This window comes from Typopeltis vanoorti, chromosome 1, assembly GCF_054136105.1.
Source record: "Typopeltis vanoorti isolate ZY-2024b chromosome 1, IOZ_Tvanoo_1.0, whole genome shotgun sequence".
NCBI classification, from domain to species: Eukaryota; Metazoa; Arthropoda; class Arachnida; order Uropygi; family Thelyphonidae; genus Typopeltis; species Typopeltis vanoorti.
The window spans coordinates 72,161,748-72,178,926 of NC_143549.1; the positions used below are offsets into that span (position 1 = coordinate 72,161,748).

At 36.7% G+C, this 17,179-nt stretch overlaps 1 protein-coding gene across 4 annotated transcripts in view; it reads right to left on the minus strand.

Annotated features, from left to right (window-relative positions):
* Positions 1 to 2,350: 2,350 nt before the first annotated feature.
* Positions 2,351 to 17,179, minus strand: part of LOC150110083 (contactin-like) — a 690,381-nt gene continuing 675,552 nt past the window's right edge. For all 4 annotated transcript variants that reach the window (XM_090391236.1, XM_090391210.1, XM_090391218.1 and 1 more), the window contains exon 27: positions 2,351 to 2,664. In XM_090391236.1, the coding sequence (XP_090247362.1) occupies positions 2,633 to 2,664 (32 nt within the window). In that variant the 3' untranslated portion in view covers positions 2,351 to 2,632. The remainder of the gene's footprint in view (positions 2,665 to 17,179) is intronic.

Sequence of the window (17,179 nt, forward strand, 5' to 3'; positions counted from 1 at the left end):
TGCATATATTTTGAAGAGCTGCTGTAGCTTAGTTAGTAGCAACAATCTTCTGTGGTTGGAAAGAACTGAGTTCCAATCCAACTTACAAAATGAAAAGCATTTATTAAGAATTGCAACCAAAAGCAAGGTCTCAAAATGAGTTTTTTCTCTTAAAAAAGTAGAGTTCCCATCTTTCAAAAAACAAGTAAACCTGCCAAAGATTACATGGTTGACATCATAGCAGAATTGCAGGCATAATTAACCACATGTTATACCATTTTAAATAGGTTTATGCAAACAAATTACTCAGCAAATTGCTTGGTTTATACTAGAAGAAAAATTAACATAACTTTGCCTAGTATGTTATGGGGAAGTCAGCATGAGCTTAAATGGAGTATTAATAGCACTAAGGATTAAAAACTTTTTTTTTTCAATATTTCATCTCAGTTGCTGAGACATTTTCAGGGAGTATAAAAGCACACTTGTAATACACACACACACACAAAGGCAACAAAGTAATAAACGAAACACATGAATCCGACCCTAAAGTTACCTAGACAGGCCTTTAGGATCAGCTTCACGTTTCATTTATTATTGTGTAGCCTTTCTTTGTGGGTATTATTAAGTGTGCTTTTGTACCCTGAAGATATTTTGGTGACTGAGATGATATATTGGAAGAATAAAAACAGTTTTTAATCCTTTGTTAGTGTTGTTAATACTCCATTACCTGATGTCCTACCAGCACTTAAGTTTTAACACTTGCCCAACGTTCAATACAAATGATACCACTGCTCACTCCAAATCCACCTTCGGGGTGGATCTGGAGTGAGCAGTGATAGAATTTCTGCAGGGTGTTAGTATCCTGCAAGAAATGACAACTAGAGTTTTGTTTCTTGCAGGCTACTCTGTCAAGCTCTGACCATAATTTGAAGTTCAAATTGTCCAAATGTGGGAAGTGGGGGGGGGTATAGAAGTTGTAACAATATTTATGGCAAGACTGTGTATGTGTGTGTGTGTGTGTGTGTATTTATAATTAGTTAATGATGTTTCATATAAATTGACAATGATATTCAGCTGTTTGCTAATGATGTAAAGTTTAATGTGAAGAGATTAATGAGTGATGATGTTTTATTTTTTCCCCCCAAGGCACTTGAGGATTGAGTACTGTATTGGTGAAACTGTGCTCCAGGAGGTGGATGAAATTTAAGATCTGGAGCAGGAGATGATGCTTGAAAGACACATGAAGTTTAGAAGGCCCAATGCAAGTGCTACAAACATTACACAGTACATTGCTGAAATGAAGAGAAGAATATTTTACATAGATATATGAAAGTAGCTGGCAAGGAAGGCTTTGATCAGACCACACTTACAAATTTTGTCATTGGTTTCCACTGTGATGGGAATTCTGGAGGATCCAGAGACAAGTGACTAAAGTAAATATCAAAACAATGTTGATTGTGATGAAGGTTGAGGAAAAGTAAACTGAAGATTTAATATATGGTACAGAAGTGATATGAAATTACAGAGATCTTAAGTGATAGGATTTCAAAAGATTAACACAGATGGGCTTACAAACAGAATGAGAGGTGAGATGGGAAAAAATTAGGAGATAAGAAGTTTTTTTTTTCTTTTTTTAATTTAATGGAGAGTGGTAGGCAAATGAGTGGAATGCATTACTGGAATGGGTTAAATGAGCTGAGGTTTCGATATGATAGATATATTAGATGTGTTGTTCATTGAATGGCACCTTCTCTAATGAATCTGGTAACTCCATGGAGGTTTGCTTTAATAATAATAATTTTAGTTTTTATTTTGACTTTATGTGTAAACATGTGTGAGTTTTTTTGTATATTTGAAAGATTGGAGACGCAGTACTCTAATGATATGGGTATAGCTAAGCTGACTTTCATGACAGGTTTCTAACTTTGTAATATAGTATGTAGAAGTGGCTTCTCAAAAATCACTTTACTATATATTTGTTGGAATTCTCTGTATCTGCTCTCATAACAACAAGAGGATTGGTTTTTTTTTGGAATTTATGTCAGTCCTTAAATAAGAAACTGAAATATAGCTGCTATATTCTCTACCCAGCAGAATTTTACTGCAGTAACCAAGGTCCATTTTAATTTTGATCAACTTACTTTATCTCATCTTCCTCATAACATGTTAGGCTTAATGTCCTGTCACAATCAGTTAACTTGGTTTCATAGAAACTCATTAATAACATGATAGTGTGGTTAACTCTATTTGCAATGTCTGGATGTCATATTATTTTGGCCAGTTTGTCTACCATGAGGAATAAAAAACTTCAGCCATCCCCATACAAGAGCAGTCGACCGTCCTCAGTTGAAAAGTCCTTATAAAGGATGAGTCCTAGAAGGGATTAGTTTATTGCCATTAGTTATATATACAGTGGTCATTATCTTGAAGATAGTCATTGAAGATAATGGTATAACACTGACAAAACATTGAATCTGTAATTAAACTTCCTATATTTCTAGTTGCTGTTGTTTCCTCACACCATTAAATCAAGCTAATAATCAAAAATGCAAGATATGTGCTATTTATAAAGCAGGCATCTGAAAATACTACTGTACAGCCATATTTTTTGGTTGCTAGATTCTTCACAAAGATAAGATGTATCATGTGTAAGTCATGTAGATGGCAATAATGTATCATCATCTCCTAAGAGGGAAAAAAAATAATTATATCAGTATGAATATTGTAATGTATTCCTTCAAGCATTATATTTTTAAGTTATGATTTCATAAAGTATTTTCTAAAAATTACAAAAGAAAGCATAGTTTGCTTGGAATGATGTCATCAAACTTTACATACAGTAATGATGAATCATCTATTTTAGTAGTGTTACTTAAAGGGCAAAAATATTTTGTTCTGATGTATCTGTCTTGCATGAATCTGTTTAAATTATTATTATTATTATTATGTGACACCTCCAATTAGTCCAAAGACTCATTGAGAGAGAGAGAAGGCATCCACTCTGCAACTTTCCACCTTCCCCAACTACATCTACATCAATGACATCTACTGCCCACCATTAGTATTTTCACAGACAATCAAAAACATCCATGCCCATGGCAGGATTCAAACCCACAGCCTTTTGACTGGAGAGCCAACCAGATCGATTACTGAATTGCTGAATTTTCTGAACAGATAGGCTTGCAACATGACACCTATCACAATGCCTCTTTCAAACTTCATCTTGCAGCCATTTCACCTGGACAGAGTTGCACTGACTTCAGAGCAGCATATTTCTCCAGTTGGTATGGCTACAAACACGTGACTCATTACATGGCACAGTGCACCTCGTCTGTGGTCCATCCATTGCCTTCTTTCCAAGCAGTGTGTGTGTGTGTGTGTGTGTGTGTGTGTGTGTGTGTATATATATATATATATATATCATGCCTGCACATTAGTATAGAGACTGCAAAATCTATATCTTGTTATGTTCACATACTACTTAATTATTTCTAATACTCCTGGTATTTATATTCAAACACAAGAATACATTTCTGGTCTTATGTTACGAAATAACATAAGATCAGAAATGCATTCTTATCAAAATTTCTGGCCTTATCAAATAATCTTATGTTATGTTATTTTTTTCCCTAATGTCAATGTAATCTGTGGTATTCCATGAAGCCTTCCAGTCCTCAATATGAATTTATTTTCCTGTCAATACTTTATTTTTTCAAGAAATAGCAACCTCTTTGGATGCAACTTTCATATTTATTCAGATGCAGACCACTTCTAGCACATGTCCTTTTCACTTTTTTCTGAAGCTGTATGAGTTTAACTTCACTCTACTTTTCAGAATCAAAACCAAGTGAAGTTAATAATTAACTAATCTCTAGAGCTATCCAACATTTCATGGACTTAAGCAGGCAATATGAGGAAAATATTTAAATTATAGTGACAAAGCTAAAGTAATACAAAATGTCCTTCCTCACAGAGCAAAGTAAGATGCGTTTGCTGTGACTTGAGGAGGGTAACTTAACAGCACTATAAGCTACATTTATTCATGATTACACAATCTGGAAAATCGGTTCCATTACATAAAGGAGGCTTCAATAGGAAGAAAATTATAGGCCAAACAGTATCTCATGATTAATGATTAAGGCAGTGGAAGTTTGTTTTTTTTTTGGTTAAACTATAAATTGGTTGGCCGAGAAGTGGTCAGCATATCCGCTCTCCAGCAGGTTCGAATCCTGCCATGGACATGGATGTTTTTGATTGTGAAAAATACTAGTGGTAGTGGTGGGCAGTAGATGGCAGTGGTGTTGATGGATGCGATGGAGATGAAGAGTTGTAGAGTAGGTGCCCTCCCTCGATGAGTCTTTGGACTCCCGGAGGTGTCACGTAGTAAAAATAATAATAATAATAATAATAATAATAAAGATACCAAAAAATTACATACTTGGTTTAATCCTTTATCCAAGTGTAAGCAAACAATTTTACACCTGAAATATAATCAGGACAGGGACAACTCATATCTAGAAGCTAATGACTTGCCTTAGTATCCCATAATGCAAAGCACATATTTATGGGTATGTATAATGCTATGCATTATGGGAAGGATCACTACCCAGACTGCTTTGACCTTTATTGAGGTCTCATGAGTGGGAGCCAGATCCAGAGGTGATGCTAAGGTTGAAGTAATGCAAAGTCATATTTTTATATACAAGCTGCCAAAAGGTGTCACACCCTATTATTAAAATACTCTGGATTAGAGATAGATGTTGGAAATTTTTTTTTCCCCACTTGGTTATACTATAAATTAAAGATACCAAGAAATTACATACTTGGTATCTTTAATTTGTTTGCTTACACTTGGATAAAAAGTTTGCACCTGAAATATAATCAGACTGGGGCAACTCGTACATAGAAGCTCCCATTGACGAGACCTCAATAATGGTCGAAACCAGTCTGGGTAGTGACCCTTCCCATAATGATTATTGACGATTAGTTTCCTTTCATCCATACAGATGGTAGGGGAAGCTATGCTACTATACTAGGGAAGTGACTATGAGCAAGATGGTTTCCTAGTGCCTTCCTTGCTGTACTATATCCTATGGCTGTATCCTGTGTGTTCACGGGGCTGGTTTGTCTGTTTGTGGGATGATAAACTCCAGAATAAAACTGGGGGGGAACCCTGCTGTCCAGACCCAAGACCGGCTAACTTGACTATGGCTGAGGAAGATCCTTCAGCTTCTCACATCTCAAATGGGAATCAAACCTAGGACACTCCTTCCCCAGGCATATGGTTGCAAAGCGCAAATAGGCTAACCGCATGGACTCTTCCCATAATGCATAGCATTATACATACTCATAAGGATATGTGCTTTGCATTATGAGATACTAAGGCAAGTGATGTGAAGTCATTAGCTTCTATATACGAGTTGCCCTGTCCTGGTTATATTTCAGGTGCAAACTTTGTTTGCTTACACTTGGATAAAGGATTAAACCAAGTATATAATTTCTTGGTATCTTTTATATATAGTATAACCAAGTGAGAAAAAAAAAAACTTCCAACAATTATCTCTAATCCAAAATATTTTAATAATAAGGTGTGACACTTTTTGGCAACTCGTATAAAAAATTATGACTTTGGCATTACTTCAACCTTAGTATTACCTATCACCTGGTTCTGGCTCCCACTGATGAGACTTCAATAAAGGTCGAAACTGGTCTGGGTAGTGACCCTTCCCATAATGCATAGCATTATACATTATACAAAGCACATATCCTTACATACCTGTAAGGATATGTGCTTTGTATTATGAGATACTAAGGCAAGTGATGTGAAATCATTAGCTTCTATACACAAGTTGCCGTGTCCTGATTATATTTTGCTTACACTTGGATAAAGGATTAAACCAAGTATATAATTTCTTGGCATCTTTAATTTGTAGTATAACCAAGTGGAAGAAAAAACTATCTCTAATCCAGAGCATTTTAATAATAAGGTGTGATACCTTTTGGCAACTTGTATATAAAAATATGACTTATGCTTCAGCATAAGTCATATGGGTCTGGCTCCTACTGATGAGATCCCAATAATAGAAACCAGTCTGGGTAGTGACTCTTCCCATAATGCATAGCATTATACATACCCATGCGATATGTGCTTTGCATCATGGGATACTAAGGCAAGTGATGCAAAGTCATTAGCTTCTATATACGAGTTGCCCTGTCCTGATTATATTTCAGGTGCAAACTTTATTTGTTTACACTTGGATAAACGAATAAATTTTGGATAAATTTTGTTCATTAACGACATAGGGAAGGATCTAAGAGGAACAGTTCATTTGTTCGCTGATGATGCAAAGTTAGGTAGGGCAATAGTGAATGCAGAAGATGTCAAAATCTTGCAGGAAGACTTAGTTAGATTGGAGTTCTGGGCTAAGGAGAATGGATGTCAATTTAATGTGACAAAATGTAAAGTTATGCATTTTGGGGTGAAAAGAATAGCAGCAGTATACATTGGTGGAACTGTACTCCATGAGATTGATGAGGCCAGGGACTTGGGAGGTATTGGTGGATAGGGAAATGAAGTTTAGGGGGCACATTGCAAAAGTGGCTAAATCAGCTCATCAAATCACTTGGTTGTTGAAAAATACTTTCACGAGCAGAGATGGGCAAGTTATTGTACCTCTGTACTGAGCTTTGATAAGACCTCATCTCGACTACTGTGCCCAGATTTGGTCGTCTAGGTTTCTCCTTGATGGGGAGGAGGTGGAGAGGATCCAGAGATGAGTGACCAAGATATGGAATGAACCTTATGAGAACAGGTGAAGATTTGTGGGTTGCAGAAATTAGTTGGTAGGTGGATTTGTGAAAGGTAGGTCTTGTCTTAGTAATTTGCTCATCTTTTATAATAAAGTGACAATTGACTTGAATAAAGAAAATTACTACAAAGTGATGTTGCTGGAGTATGCAAAGATGTTTGATACCATACCACATGGAACTCTGTTACATAAACTGTTGTCCAAAGCTAGTGATTTGGATAACTGGGTGGCTGATCGACAGATATCAAAGAGTAGCATATGAAGGAAGTGAATCTAGTATAAGTGGATTCAAGTGGGCTCAGTACTTGGTTTGCTGTTACAACTATTTAAATTGTACATCAGTGATGTATGTAATGGTTTTAAGGGAGAAGTATTCAGTTATTTGCTGATGAGAATGCAAAACCAGGAAGAGCAATAGTCAATGTAAATAAAGAAATTCTGCAGGATCTCTTTATCTGCATCTTAAACAGACTAGTTGTATGTCAAGGGATAATGGACCAGTTTAATCTGGTCAAGTGTAGTGTTATGCACTTTAGGATGAAGAGACCACAAGCCGTGTAATATATTGGTGAAATTAAACTGCAGGAAATTGATGAGGCCAGGGATATGGGGTTGATTATAGATAGGAAATCGAGGTTCAGAGGGCATATTGCAAAGGTGGTCAAAATAGCACATCAGTGACTTGGTTATTGAAAAAACATACTGACATGCAGGGATATGGATATTATTATTCCTATTTAATAAGACTCATCTAGATGACTACTGTGTACAGATCTGGTAGCCAGGATTCTAGGGGAAGATGAGGAAGTGGCAGAGAGAATTCAGAGGCAAGTAACTAAGATTGTGACAGGTATATGGAATGTTCCTTATGAGAACAGATTGAAAGTCTGTTGACAGGAATAAAAGAGGAGACATGATGAAAATATATATTAAAGGGGTGTTTATAAGATAGACATCAAAGACTTCTTCAGTACATGGCAGAAAGGAAAAGAACACGGGATTACTCTTAAAAAACTTTATCATTTCTATAAGAGTATAGCTAGCAAAGGGTTAAGGAATATTTTTTCTTGTAGGATGGTGAATAGGTGGTCAGGATGAGTTGGAGAGGTGGTTGTGAGTGCTTCATCAGTGAATGAGCTCAAGGATAAGTATGATAAGTATTGTGTGAATAATGGTAAGTATGTACCTCCTGCAATGAATCTTTGACTCTATGGAGATACCAGAGAAAATAATAACTGAAAAGGAATCTGTAGGCATATGAAGAACAGTTTTAGTATGTCACATCAAGTCAGTGGAGGAGTTTTGTTTTTCTTCCATTGTGAAATTATCATCATAATCATCATTGCTCCTCTGTAAATTCCTAGCACTTATTGAAGGAAGCCACTTTTAGTTACTGAAGTGCAAAAACCAGTCATTGATCTCTTTGAATTCATTAACTGAAAATGCACAACATCTAAAGAAGGGAACATAGAGATATCCACTGCCTAGATAGAGGCAGAAAATTTACATACTAGTTAGTATCTCAGGAGTGGTAGTTAAGATATTGGAGAAGTTGGTAAAAGGCAGAATTCAGGACTGGGTGGAGAGGAATATGATAATATATGATACTGTATGGGCTCAACATGGTTCTACGAAAGGATGTGTCAGTTTTATAATAAAGTGACAATTATAAGAAAAATTGAACTTTGTAAAGACATCTGGCATAATACACATGAAACTCTGATATTTAAATTAGAGCAATAGCAGTTGAATAGTTTCTAGTTCCACGGCCTTCCTGTGGGAAAGTTATAGCAGTCATGTTTTGTGACAAAGATTGGGATCTTGCTTGTGGACTTTTTGAAGAGATGCACTATGTGGGCAGAAATAAACATGCATCCATAGAATTCAGCCCAACAGAAACATGAATGAAGTCCTTCCTGTCCATGACAATGCCCAATCTCACACTAGTTTGTACTCATGGGATGCAACTGTAACAGTTGGCTGGAATGATCTTTTCCTTACCACCCATAACTTGGATCTGACAACCTCTGACTACCACTCTTTAGGCACTCTGAGGATGTCATTTTGTGGATGGTAAGTTGAAACAAGCTGTCTAAGAAGAGCTCTGATGACGGAATAAAAAATATTATGATGACAGCAAAAGTATATAGAGAGAATTATGGAGACTGTTGAAAAATGATAGAATGCTTGCAAAAGACGGAGGATTAAAGAATTCCACTATAAAATAAATTATATTTTCTGCGAAAAAAAAAATTGGATAAAAAAAAAATATATATATATATATATATGGGATATATGGGAATAAATTTTTAACTTGGGTATATTGTATATTAGGATAACCAAGCAATTTTATATGCTTGGTTATTTTAGCACCTAATCCCAAGTATGCAAACAATTAAGTTTGCGCCTGAAACAAAGTTCAAGTCTAAAGATGGTACAACACCAGGGCAACTCATTGTAAAGGTGGGTAAAGCTTTGATCACTATTCTTAGTATTTTCCCATAATGTAAAGCACATCTCACTAGAAGATGTATACTGCAATGCATTATGGGTGGGGTCACTACCCAGACCGGTTTCAACCTTTTTTGAGGTCTCCTCAGTGAGTAGCTAGACCCTAAATACCAAGGTTTTAGTAATACAAAGCCTTATCAACTTTACCTATATAAGTTGCAACAAGGTGTATTAAGTTTTAATAAAAATCTCTGGAGGAGATATTGATGGGAATAAATTTTTAACTTGGGTATATTGTATATTAGGATAACCAAGCAATTTTATATGCTTGGTTATTTTAGCACCTAATCCCAAGTATGCAAACAATTAAGTTTGCGCCTGAAACAAAGTTCAAGTCTAAAGATGGTACAACACCAGGGCAACTCATTGTAAAGGTGGGTAAAGCTTTGATCACTATTCTTAGTATTTTCCCATAATGTAAAGCACATCTCACTAGAAGATGTATACTGCAACTTATATAGGTAAAGTTGATAAGGCTTTGTATTACTAAAACCTTGGTATTTAGGGTCTAGCTACTCACTGAGGAGACCTCAAAAAAGGTTGAAACCGGTCTGGGTAGTGACCCCACCCATAATGCATTGCAGTATACACCTTCTAGTGAGATGTGCTTTACATTATGGGAAAATACTAAGAATAGTGATCAAAGCTTTACCCACCTTTACAATGAGTTGCCCTGGTGTTGTACCATCTTTAGACTTGAACTTTGTTTCAGGCGCAAACTTAATTGTTTGCATACTTGGGATTAGGTGCTAAAATAACCAAGCATATAAAATTGCTTGGTTATCCTAATATACAATATACCCAAGTTAAAAATTTATTCCCATCAATATCTCCTCCAGAGATTTTTATTAAAACTTAATACACCTTGTTGCAACTTATATAGGTAAAGTTGATAAGGCTTTGTATTACTAAAACCTTGGTATTTAGGGTCTAGCTACTCACTGAGGAGACCTCAAAAAAGGTTGAAACCGGTCTGGGTAGTGACCCCACCCATAATGCATTGCAGTATACATCTTCTAGTGAGATGTGCTTTACATTATGGGAAAATACTAAGAATAGTGATCAAAGCTTTACCCACCTTTACAATGAGTTGCCCTGGTGTTGTACCATCTTTAGACTTGAACTTTGTTTCAGGCGCAAACTTAATTGTTTGCATACTTGGGATTAGGTGCTAAAATAACCAAGCATATAAAATTGCTTGGTTATCCTAATATATATATATATATATATATATATATTATGTTGTCTCTCATATATGGAGGAAATGAAGCTAGGAGGAGAAGGCAAGTGATTAGTGGTGTAGTGCAGGACTTTGTACTTGAGCCATTGCCATTTAATTGTACATTAATGATTACCTTGATAGACCTATGATTTCAGTCAGGATTTCTCTATGACTGCAGGTCATAGAATCCAGCTATTCCTGTCTCGAGCCTTTCTTGTCCATTTTCTTCTAACTTTCTTGACCATTGGATCTTTCCACCTTAAGGCCAGTCTTCCAGGTTTCCTTTTGGTTTCTCTCGACATATCAAATGAAATGATACCAATTTGTTACTCTGACTGTTGTCTCTCATTCTGGCAAGATGTCCTGCCCATCTACTTTTGCTTTTGTTACATCTTTGAGTCCAGACTTCTTGCTAATTTCTGTGTGTCTTATGTAGTCTATTTTATTGCACATTTTTCTTTCTATTGCATGTTGAGTTGTTATTAAGCTTTGTTCTTCTTTTAAAGTTGTGTTACATGTTTAATGCTGGTAGGATGTGACTATTGAAAGGATGTGCTCTTATTTCTATATCTATGTTTTGGTTAGTAATTGTTGATTTTATTTTGTTGAAGGCCATCCAAGCAGCTCTTTTTTCTCCTTGCCATTTCATTTGATATGTCGTTATTCATTTTTTTATAGGCTGTCAAAGGTAGCCCTTGGACAGCCTATAAAACATTCATTCTAGAATCCTAGGTGTGGGATTCTAGAATGATTGTATAATCTTTGCAGTATTTATTTTTCATCCATCTTGTTTTGTCTGGATGTATTTCCAATCCAATTTTTTGGCAGTTTTGACTTATGTCATTCAGCATTGATTCTAAGAGTTCAGGGGAGTGAGATAAGACATCACCCTAATATACTCCTTTACTTAAATTAATTTTATTGGGTAATTGAAAAGAGTGATATTTGTTGTACCCTCTTTGTAAATATCTTTTATGAGCTGGATATGTGCTATTTCTACTCTTGTTCTTCTATTAAAGCTGGGAATACTGCATTATGTTCAACAGTGTTTTGCCTTTTTAAAATCTATAAAAAGAACACAAAGTGGCATCTGGTATTCTCCACATCTTTCTGTTAGTTGAATAATAGTTTGAATGTGATCTATTGTTGAAAAGCCTCTTTTGAAACTGGCCTGTTCTTTGCAGCTGGTTTCATTGATGAAGGTTTGTGATATATATGTATATATATCACAAACCTTCTTTACTTTAACATACTTTAACAGACAGATGGGTCTGTAATTACTGATGTCTCCTTTATTACATTTTTTATGCAGAATTATGGTCTTTGATGTTTTCCATTCAGTAGGTGCTTTCCTTAATTTTATATCTTGATTAAATCTGTCTGCTAGAGCTTTAAAAAGTACTCGTCCAACCATTTTTAATTCATCAGATTTTATACCGTCAATTCCTCTTTACGTTTTCAGGTAGGACAGATGGTATTTTCAAAATTTTCAAATTTTCATCTGGTACTGAAGCTGTGACTACTTTTTTTAGATAAGTAAAAGTTCTTATAAAACTATTTTATTATTTTTTCTATTTCACCTTTGTTTGTGTGCCTGTTTCCTTGCTTATTTATGAAGGCTGACATTAATGATATATGAAATGATTTAAGAGGAAAATCTCAATTTCCAGTTGTTTGCTGATGACACACAACTGGAGGGAGCAATAGCCAATGAAGATGATATAGAAATTCTGCAGGATGATTTAAATAGACTAGAAGTTATGGAAAAAGGCTACCAGTTCAATGTGGCAAAGTGTAAGGTCATGCTTTAGAATGAGGTTGCAAGCTGTGTACTCCATCAATGCAGTAAAGCTTGTGTACTATATTGATTGAACTGAATTACAGGAAACTGATAAGCCAGGGATATGGGGATGATTGTAAAACAGAGAGTTGAAGTTTAGAGGGCATACTGCGAAGATTGCCAAAACAGTTCATCAAATTACTTGGATGTTGAAGAGCACATTGACAAGCAGGGATAGGGAGATTGTTATTCCTCTTTATAAGGCTTTAATAACATCATATCTGGATTATTGTGCATAGATATAGTTGCCTGGATTCCTTGGAGATGAAGAGATGGTAGAGAGAATCCAGAGATGAGTGACCAAGATTGTAAGAGGACTTTGGAATGCTCCCTATGAGGATAGATTCTGTGGGATATTACAAAGACTTGTGGATAGGTGGAAAAGAGGGGACATTGATAGAAACATTAGATATTAAAGAGAATTTAGATGATTGACAGAAGGCTTTATAAGTAAGAAAACAAGGGATCATCCTTGGAAAATGTGCAAGAGTAAAAGAGAGGATATCCTGGTCTTCGGAATGTGAGGACAGATTGAGGGAATGCGGTTTGCAAAGCCTTGTGAATAGGAGGAAGAAAGTGAAAAAAATGGGGGGGGGGTAGAACAAGGGGACATCCCTGAAAGTTGAATAAGGAAAGTGTGAGCAAGGTAATATGGAGCAGGTTCTTTGCATGGGGATTGGCAGTGAATGGAATGCATTGCCTGACATTTTAATGAATGCAGATACATTGAATGAGTTTAAGACATGGTTTGATTGGGGTTTCCATGTAACAGTGTTTGCCTCCATTGATGAGTCTTTTGGCTCCACAGAGGTTTGGTGTTGATAATCAGACTAGTGCTAGTGTCAGATTATTATTATTATTATTAATTGTTTAAAGTTAAATCCAATATCCCTAGTACTTTATGAATAGACTACATTCCAGCTCTTTATCTTACACCTGATCAAAGGCATAACAGACAAAATAGCAGATTCCAACATTCAAACAATATTGAAATAAAGAGACTTTTGACTGTCCCAGACAGAATAAGGATCCCTAGTATATCTTTAACATATCCATTATGCAGTATTTGGGCAAACAGGAAAGACATGGAACCCAGAATCCAGAATTGACATTCTGATTCTGGGTTCCCACAGCATCTAATAGAATCTATCTAGAAAATGATAGCCATGTATTTACTGATGATGCTAAGTTGGGATGAGTGATATGAGACATATTAATTTCTTGGACATCTTCATGGAGTCAAAGACTCACTGTGGTAAGCCTGTGCCAACCATTACTCACATAATATCTATATTTCTCATTGAACTCATTCACTGATGAAGCACTCATAACCACTTCTGTGAACCCATTTTTATCCATTCATCATCCTCCAGGCAAAAAAATGTAGCGCTCACACTCTTGCTTACTACACTCTTACACATTTTCCAAGGATGATCCCTTGTTTTCTTACTTATAAAGTCTTCTATGTCAATCATCTAAATTCGCTTTAATATCTTATGTTTCTATCAATATCCCCTCTTTTCCACCTATCCACAAGGAAAATGTGCAACAGTGTAGTAAGCACTACATTTTTTTGCTTGGAGGGTGATGAATGAATAAAAATGGACTGACAGAAGTGGTTATTATTATTATCATTATTACCCCAAGACCTCATAGAGTCAAAGACTCATCTCGGAGGTCCTTTTATCACACACACAGCTCATCATACCATGCCTTGAACACATTCAAACTCCTTGCAGACACCACACTCTTAGGCAAGGCCAATTATTTACAACTCTTCACAAAAAAACCCTGCCTCTTACTCCCCCTACTCACACCTTCTTTATACAGTTTCCAGGGATGACCTCTGGTTCACCCCAATCTCCCACTATTTTCTGTAGAATTTCTCCAGCATTGATCCTATAACAACCCCTTACCAATAAGTCTCTATCATATCTCCCCTCTTCCTTCTCTCCACCAGACTCTGCAAATTACATCTTCTCAATCTTTCCTCATACTCAACATTCCAGAGGTCAGAAACTACCTAACTACTTTAGTCAGTCACCTTTGGACCCTTTCCAACATCTTTTCATCCTTCTGAAAACCCGGTGACCAAATCTGGGCACAATAATCCATGTGTGGCCTAATCAAAGCCGTACACAAAGGAATCTCCCTATCTCTACATGTCAGTGTCCGTATCATTTCCAGAAGCCTTTGTGTTGTCTTCACAATTTTAGCTATGTGTCCCCTAAATTTCAGATCCTTATCCACTATCACCCTCAGATCTCTTATTTCTTCCACCTCCAACAATATATTCTCACCAAGCATAAATTCTGCATCCCATCTTTGTTTTCCAAATTTTAAAACCTTACATTTTGCAACATTGAACTCACATCCCCATTTCTGTGCCCAATCACTCAATTTATTCAAGTCTTCTTGCAAGGCCACAACTTCACTACTCTTCATGTTTCGTCCCAACTTTGCATCATCTGCAATGGCCCTAAAACAGACCCCTGAGGCACTCCACTAGTGACTTTTGTTGATACCTATGAGATAGCCAGACTCCAATCCAATGCACTAATCTAATATCCAACCCCATCTGCTCTAATTGGTTATGAGTGCTTCATCAGTGAATGAGTTCAATCAGAAATATTACAGATATTATGTGAGTAAGTAATGGTTGGCACAGGCTTACCACAATGAGTCTTTGACTCCATGAAGATGCCCAAGAAATTAATGTCTTATATCACTCATTGCAACTTAGCATCATCAGCAAATATCTGGCTATCGTTCTCTAGATAGATTCTATTAGATGCTGTGAGAACCCAGATTCAGAGTGTCAATTCTGGATAACTTCTGCCCCCCCCTCCATTTTTTGTAACATTATTGTTTGCCTTTGCCCAAATACTGCATAATGGATGTGTTAAAAATATACTAGATATCCTTATTCTGTCTGGGACAGTTAAAAGTCTCTTTGTTTCAATATTGGAATCTGCAATTTTGTCTGTTATGCCTTTGATCAGGTGTAAGGTAAAGAGATGGAATGTAGTCTAGTCATAAAGTACTAGGGATATTGGATTTAACTTTAAACAATTAATAAAATAATAATAATAATAATAATAATCTGACACTAGCACTAGTCTGATTCTATTAACACCAGACCTCCATGGAGCCAAAAGACTCATCGTGGGAGGTCCTTTCTAAGAAACACAAGTCTATCAAGACTTATCGAAGGAGGTCCCTCCTAGGAAACACAGATCTATCATACCACTCCTTAAATGCATTGACCATTCATGCTCTCACTACTCCATCAGGCAATGCATTCTATGGTTCAACCACCCTCAATGCAAAGAAACCACTTCTCACCCTGTTTCTCAGAGTTTCCTCTCGTAACTTCCAGAGATAGCCCCTTGTCATGACTCCTTCCTGCTTTTCAACCAAGCGAAAGAACTCCCCAGTGTCAACCCTGTAACCACTTTTCAACAGTTTAAAAGTCTCAATCATATCACCCCCTCCCTCCTTCTTCCATCCACCAAACTCTGCAGTCCACATTCCCTCAGCCGATCCTCATAACCAACATTGTACAGTCCTGACACCATCTGTGTTATCTGCCTTTGTACCCTTTCCACAGTTAATTTATCCCCTTCAAATCCTGGGGATCAAATCTAAGAACAATAGTCTAAGTGTGGTCTGATCAGAGTCTTATACAATGGAATGATAACCATTTTATCTCTGTAGGTCAGTGTCCTTCTCATTATTGCAGCAATCCTCTGCATTAGCTTCACCAGCTTTGCAATATGTCCCCCTGAATTTCAGGTTTCTATCAATCATCAAACCCAGATCTGTTGTATCTCCTACTTACTCCAATTTAACTCCTCTCATAGAGTATGCAACATCCCATCGATGTGTTCCCAAACTCAAGACCTTACATTTTGCTGCATTAAACCAACACCCCCCATTCATTTGCCCATCTATCTAGCTTATTCAAATCCTCTTGCAGGGCTACCACATCTGCACTATTACTAATAACCTTTCCCAGCTTTGCATCATCCGCAAACAACTGAATATCCCCTTGCAATCCACTGGCAATGTCATTGATATAAAGGTTAAACAATATAGGTCTCAGTACTGAGCCATTCATTTGCCCATCTATCTAGCTTATTCAAATCCTCTTGCAGGGCTACCACATCTGCACTATTACTAATAACAGCTTCGCATCACTCGAATATCCCCTTGCAATCCACAGACAGTGTCATTGATATAAAGGTTAAACAATATAGGTCCCAGTACTGAGCCCTGAAGAACTCCCACTTGTAACCTTCTGCCTCTTTGATAATGGATGTGTTAAAAATATACTATACATCCTTATTCTGTTACTGCTCCACCATACACAACTCTCTGATACCTATCGGACAGCCAATCCTGAATCCAGTTGACCAATCTGACATCCAGACCCATGTGCTGCAACTTGAATATCAACTTATCATGTGGCACCCTGTCAAATGCCTTTGCTAAGTCTAGGAAAATGGCAGTATATGCCTTTCCCTCATCTAATGCTCTTGTAACTTTATCATAAAAGGCTAGCATATTGCTAAAACAAGAGCGGCCCTTCACAAATCCATGTTGACTCTCACTGATAACATTACCCTCATCTGCCCAATGCTGTAATTGGTCCCCTCACTACTTTCTCCAAGATCTTACTAACTACTGGCCTACAATTAGACACTTCCAGTCTGCTACCACCCTTATGCAATGGCACTACCTTCCTTCCATTCCATGGGCACCTTTCCCGCAGCCAGACTTTCATTGACAAGCCAGGTGAAGGGCACTGTCAGTTCT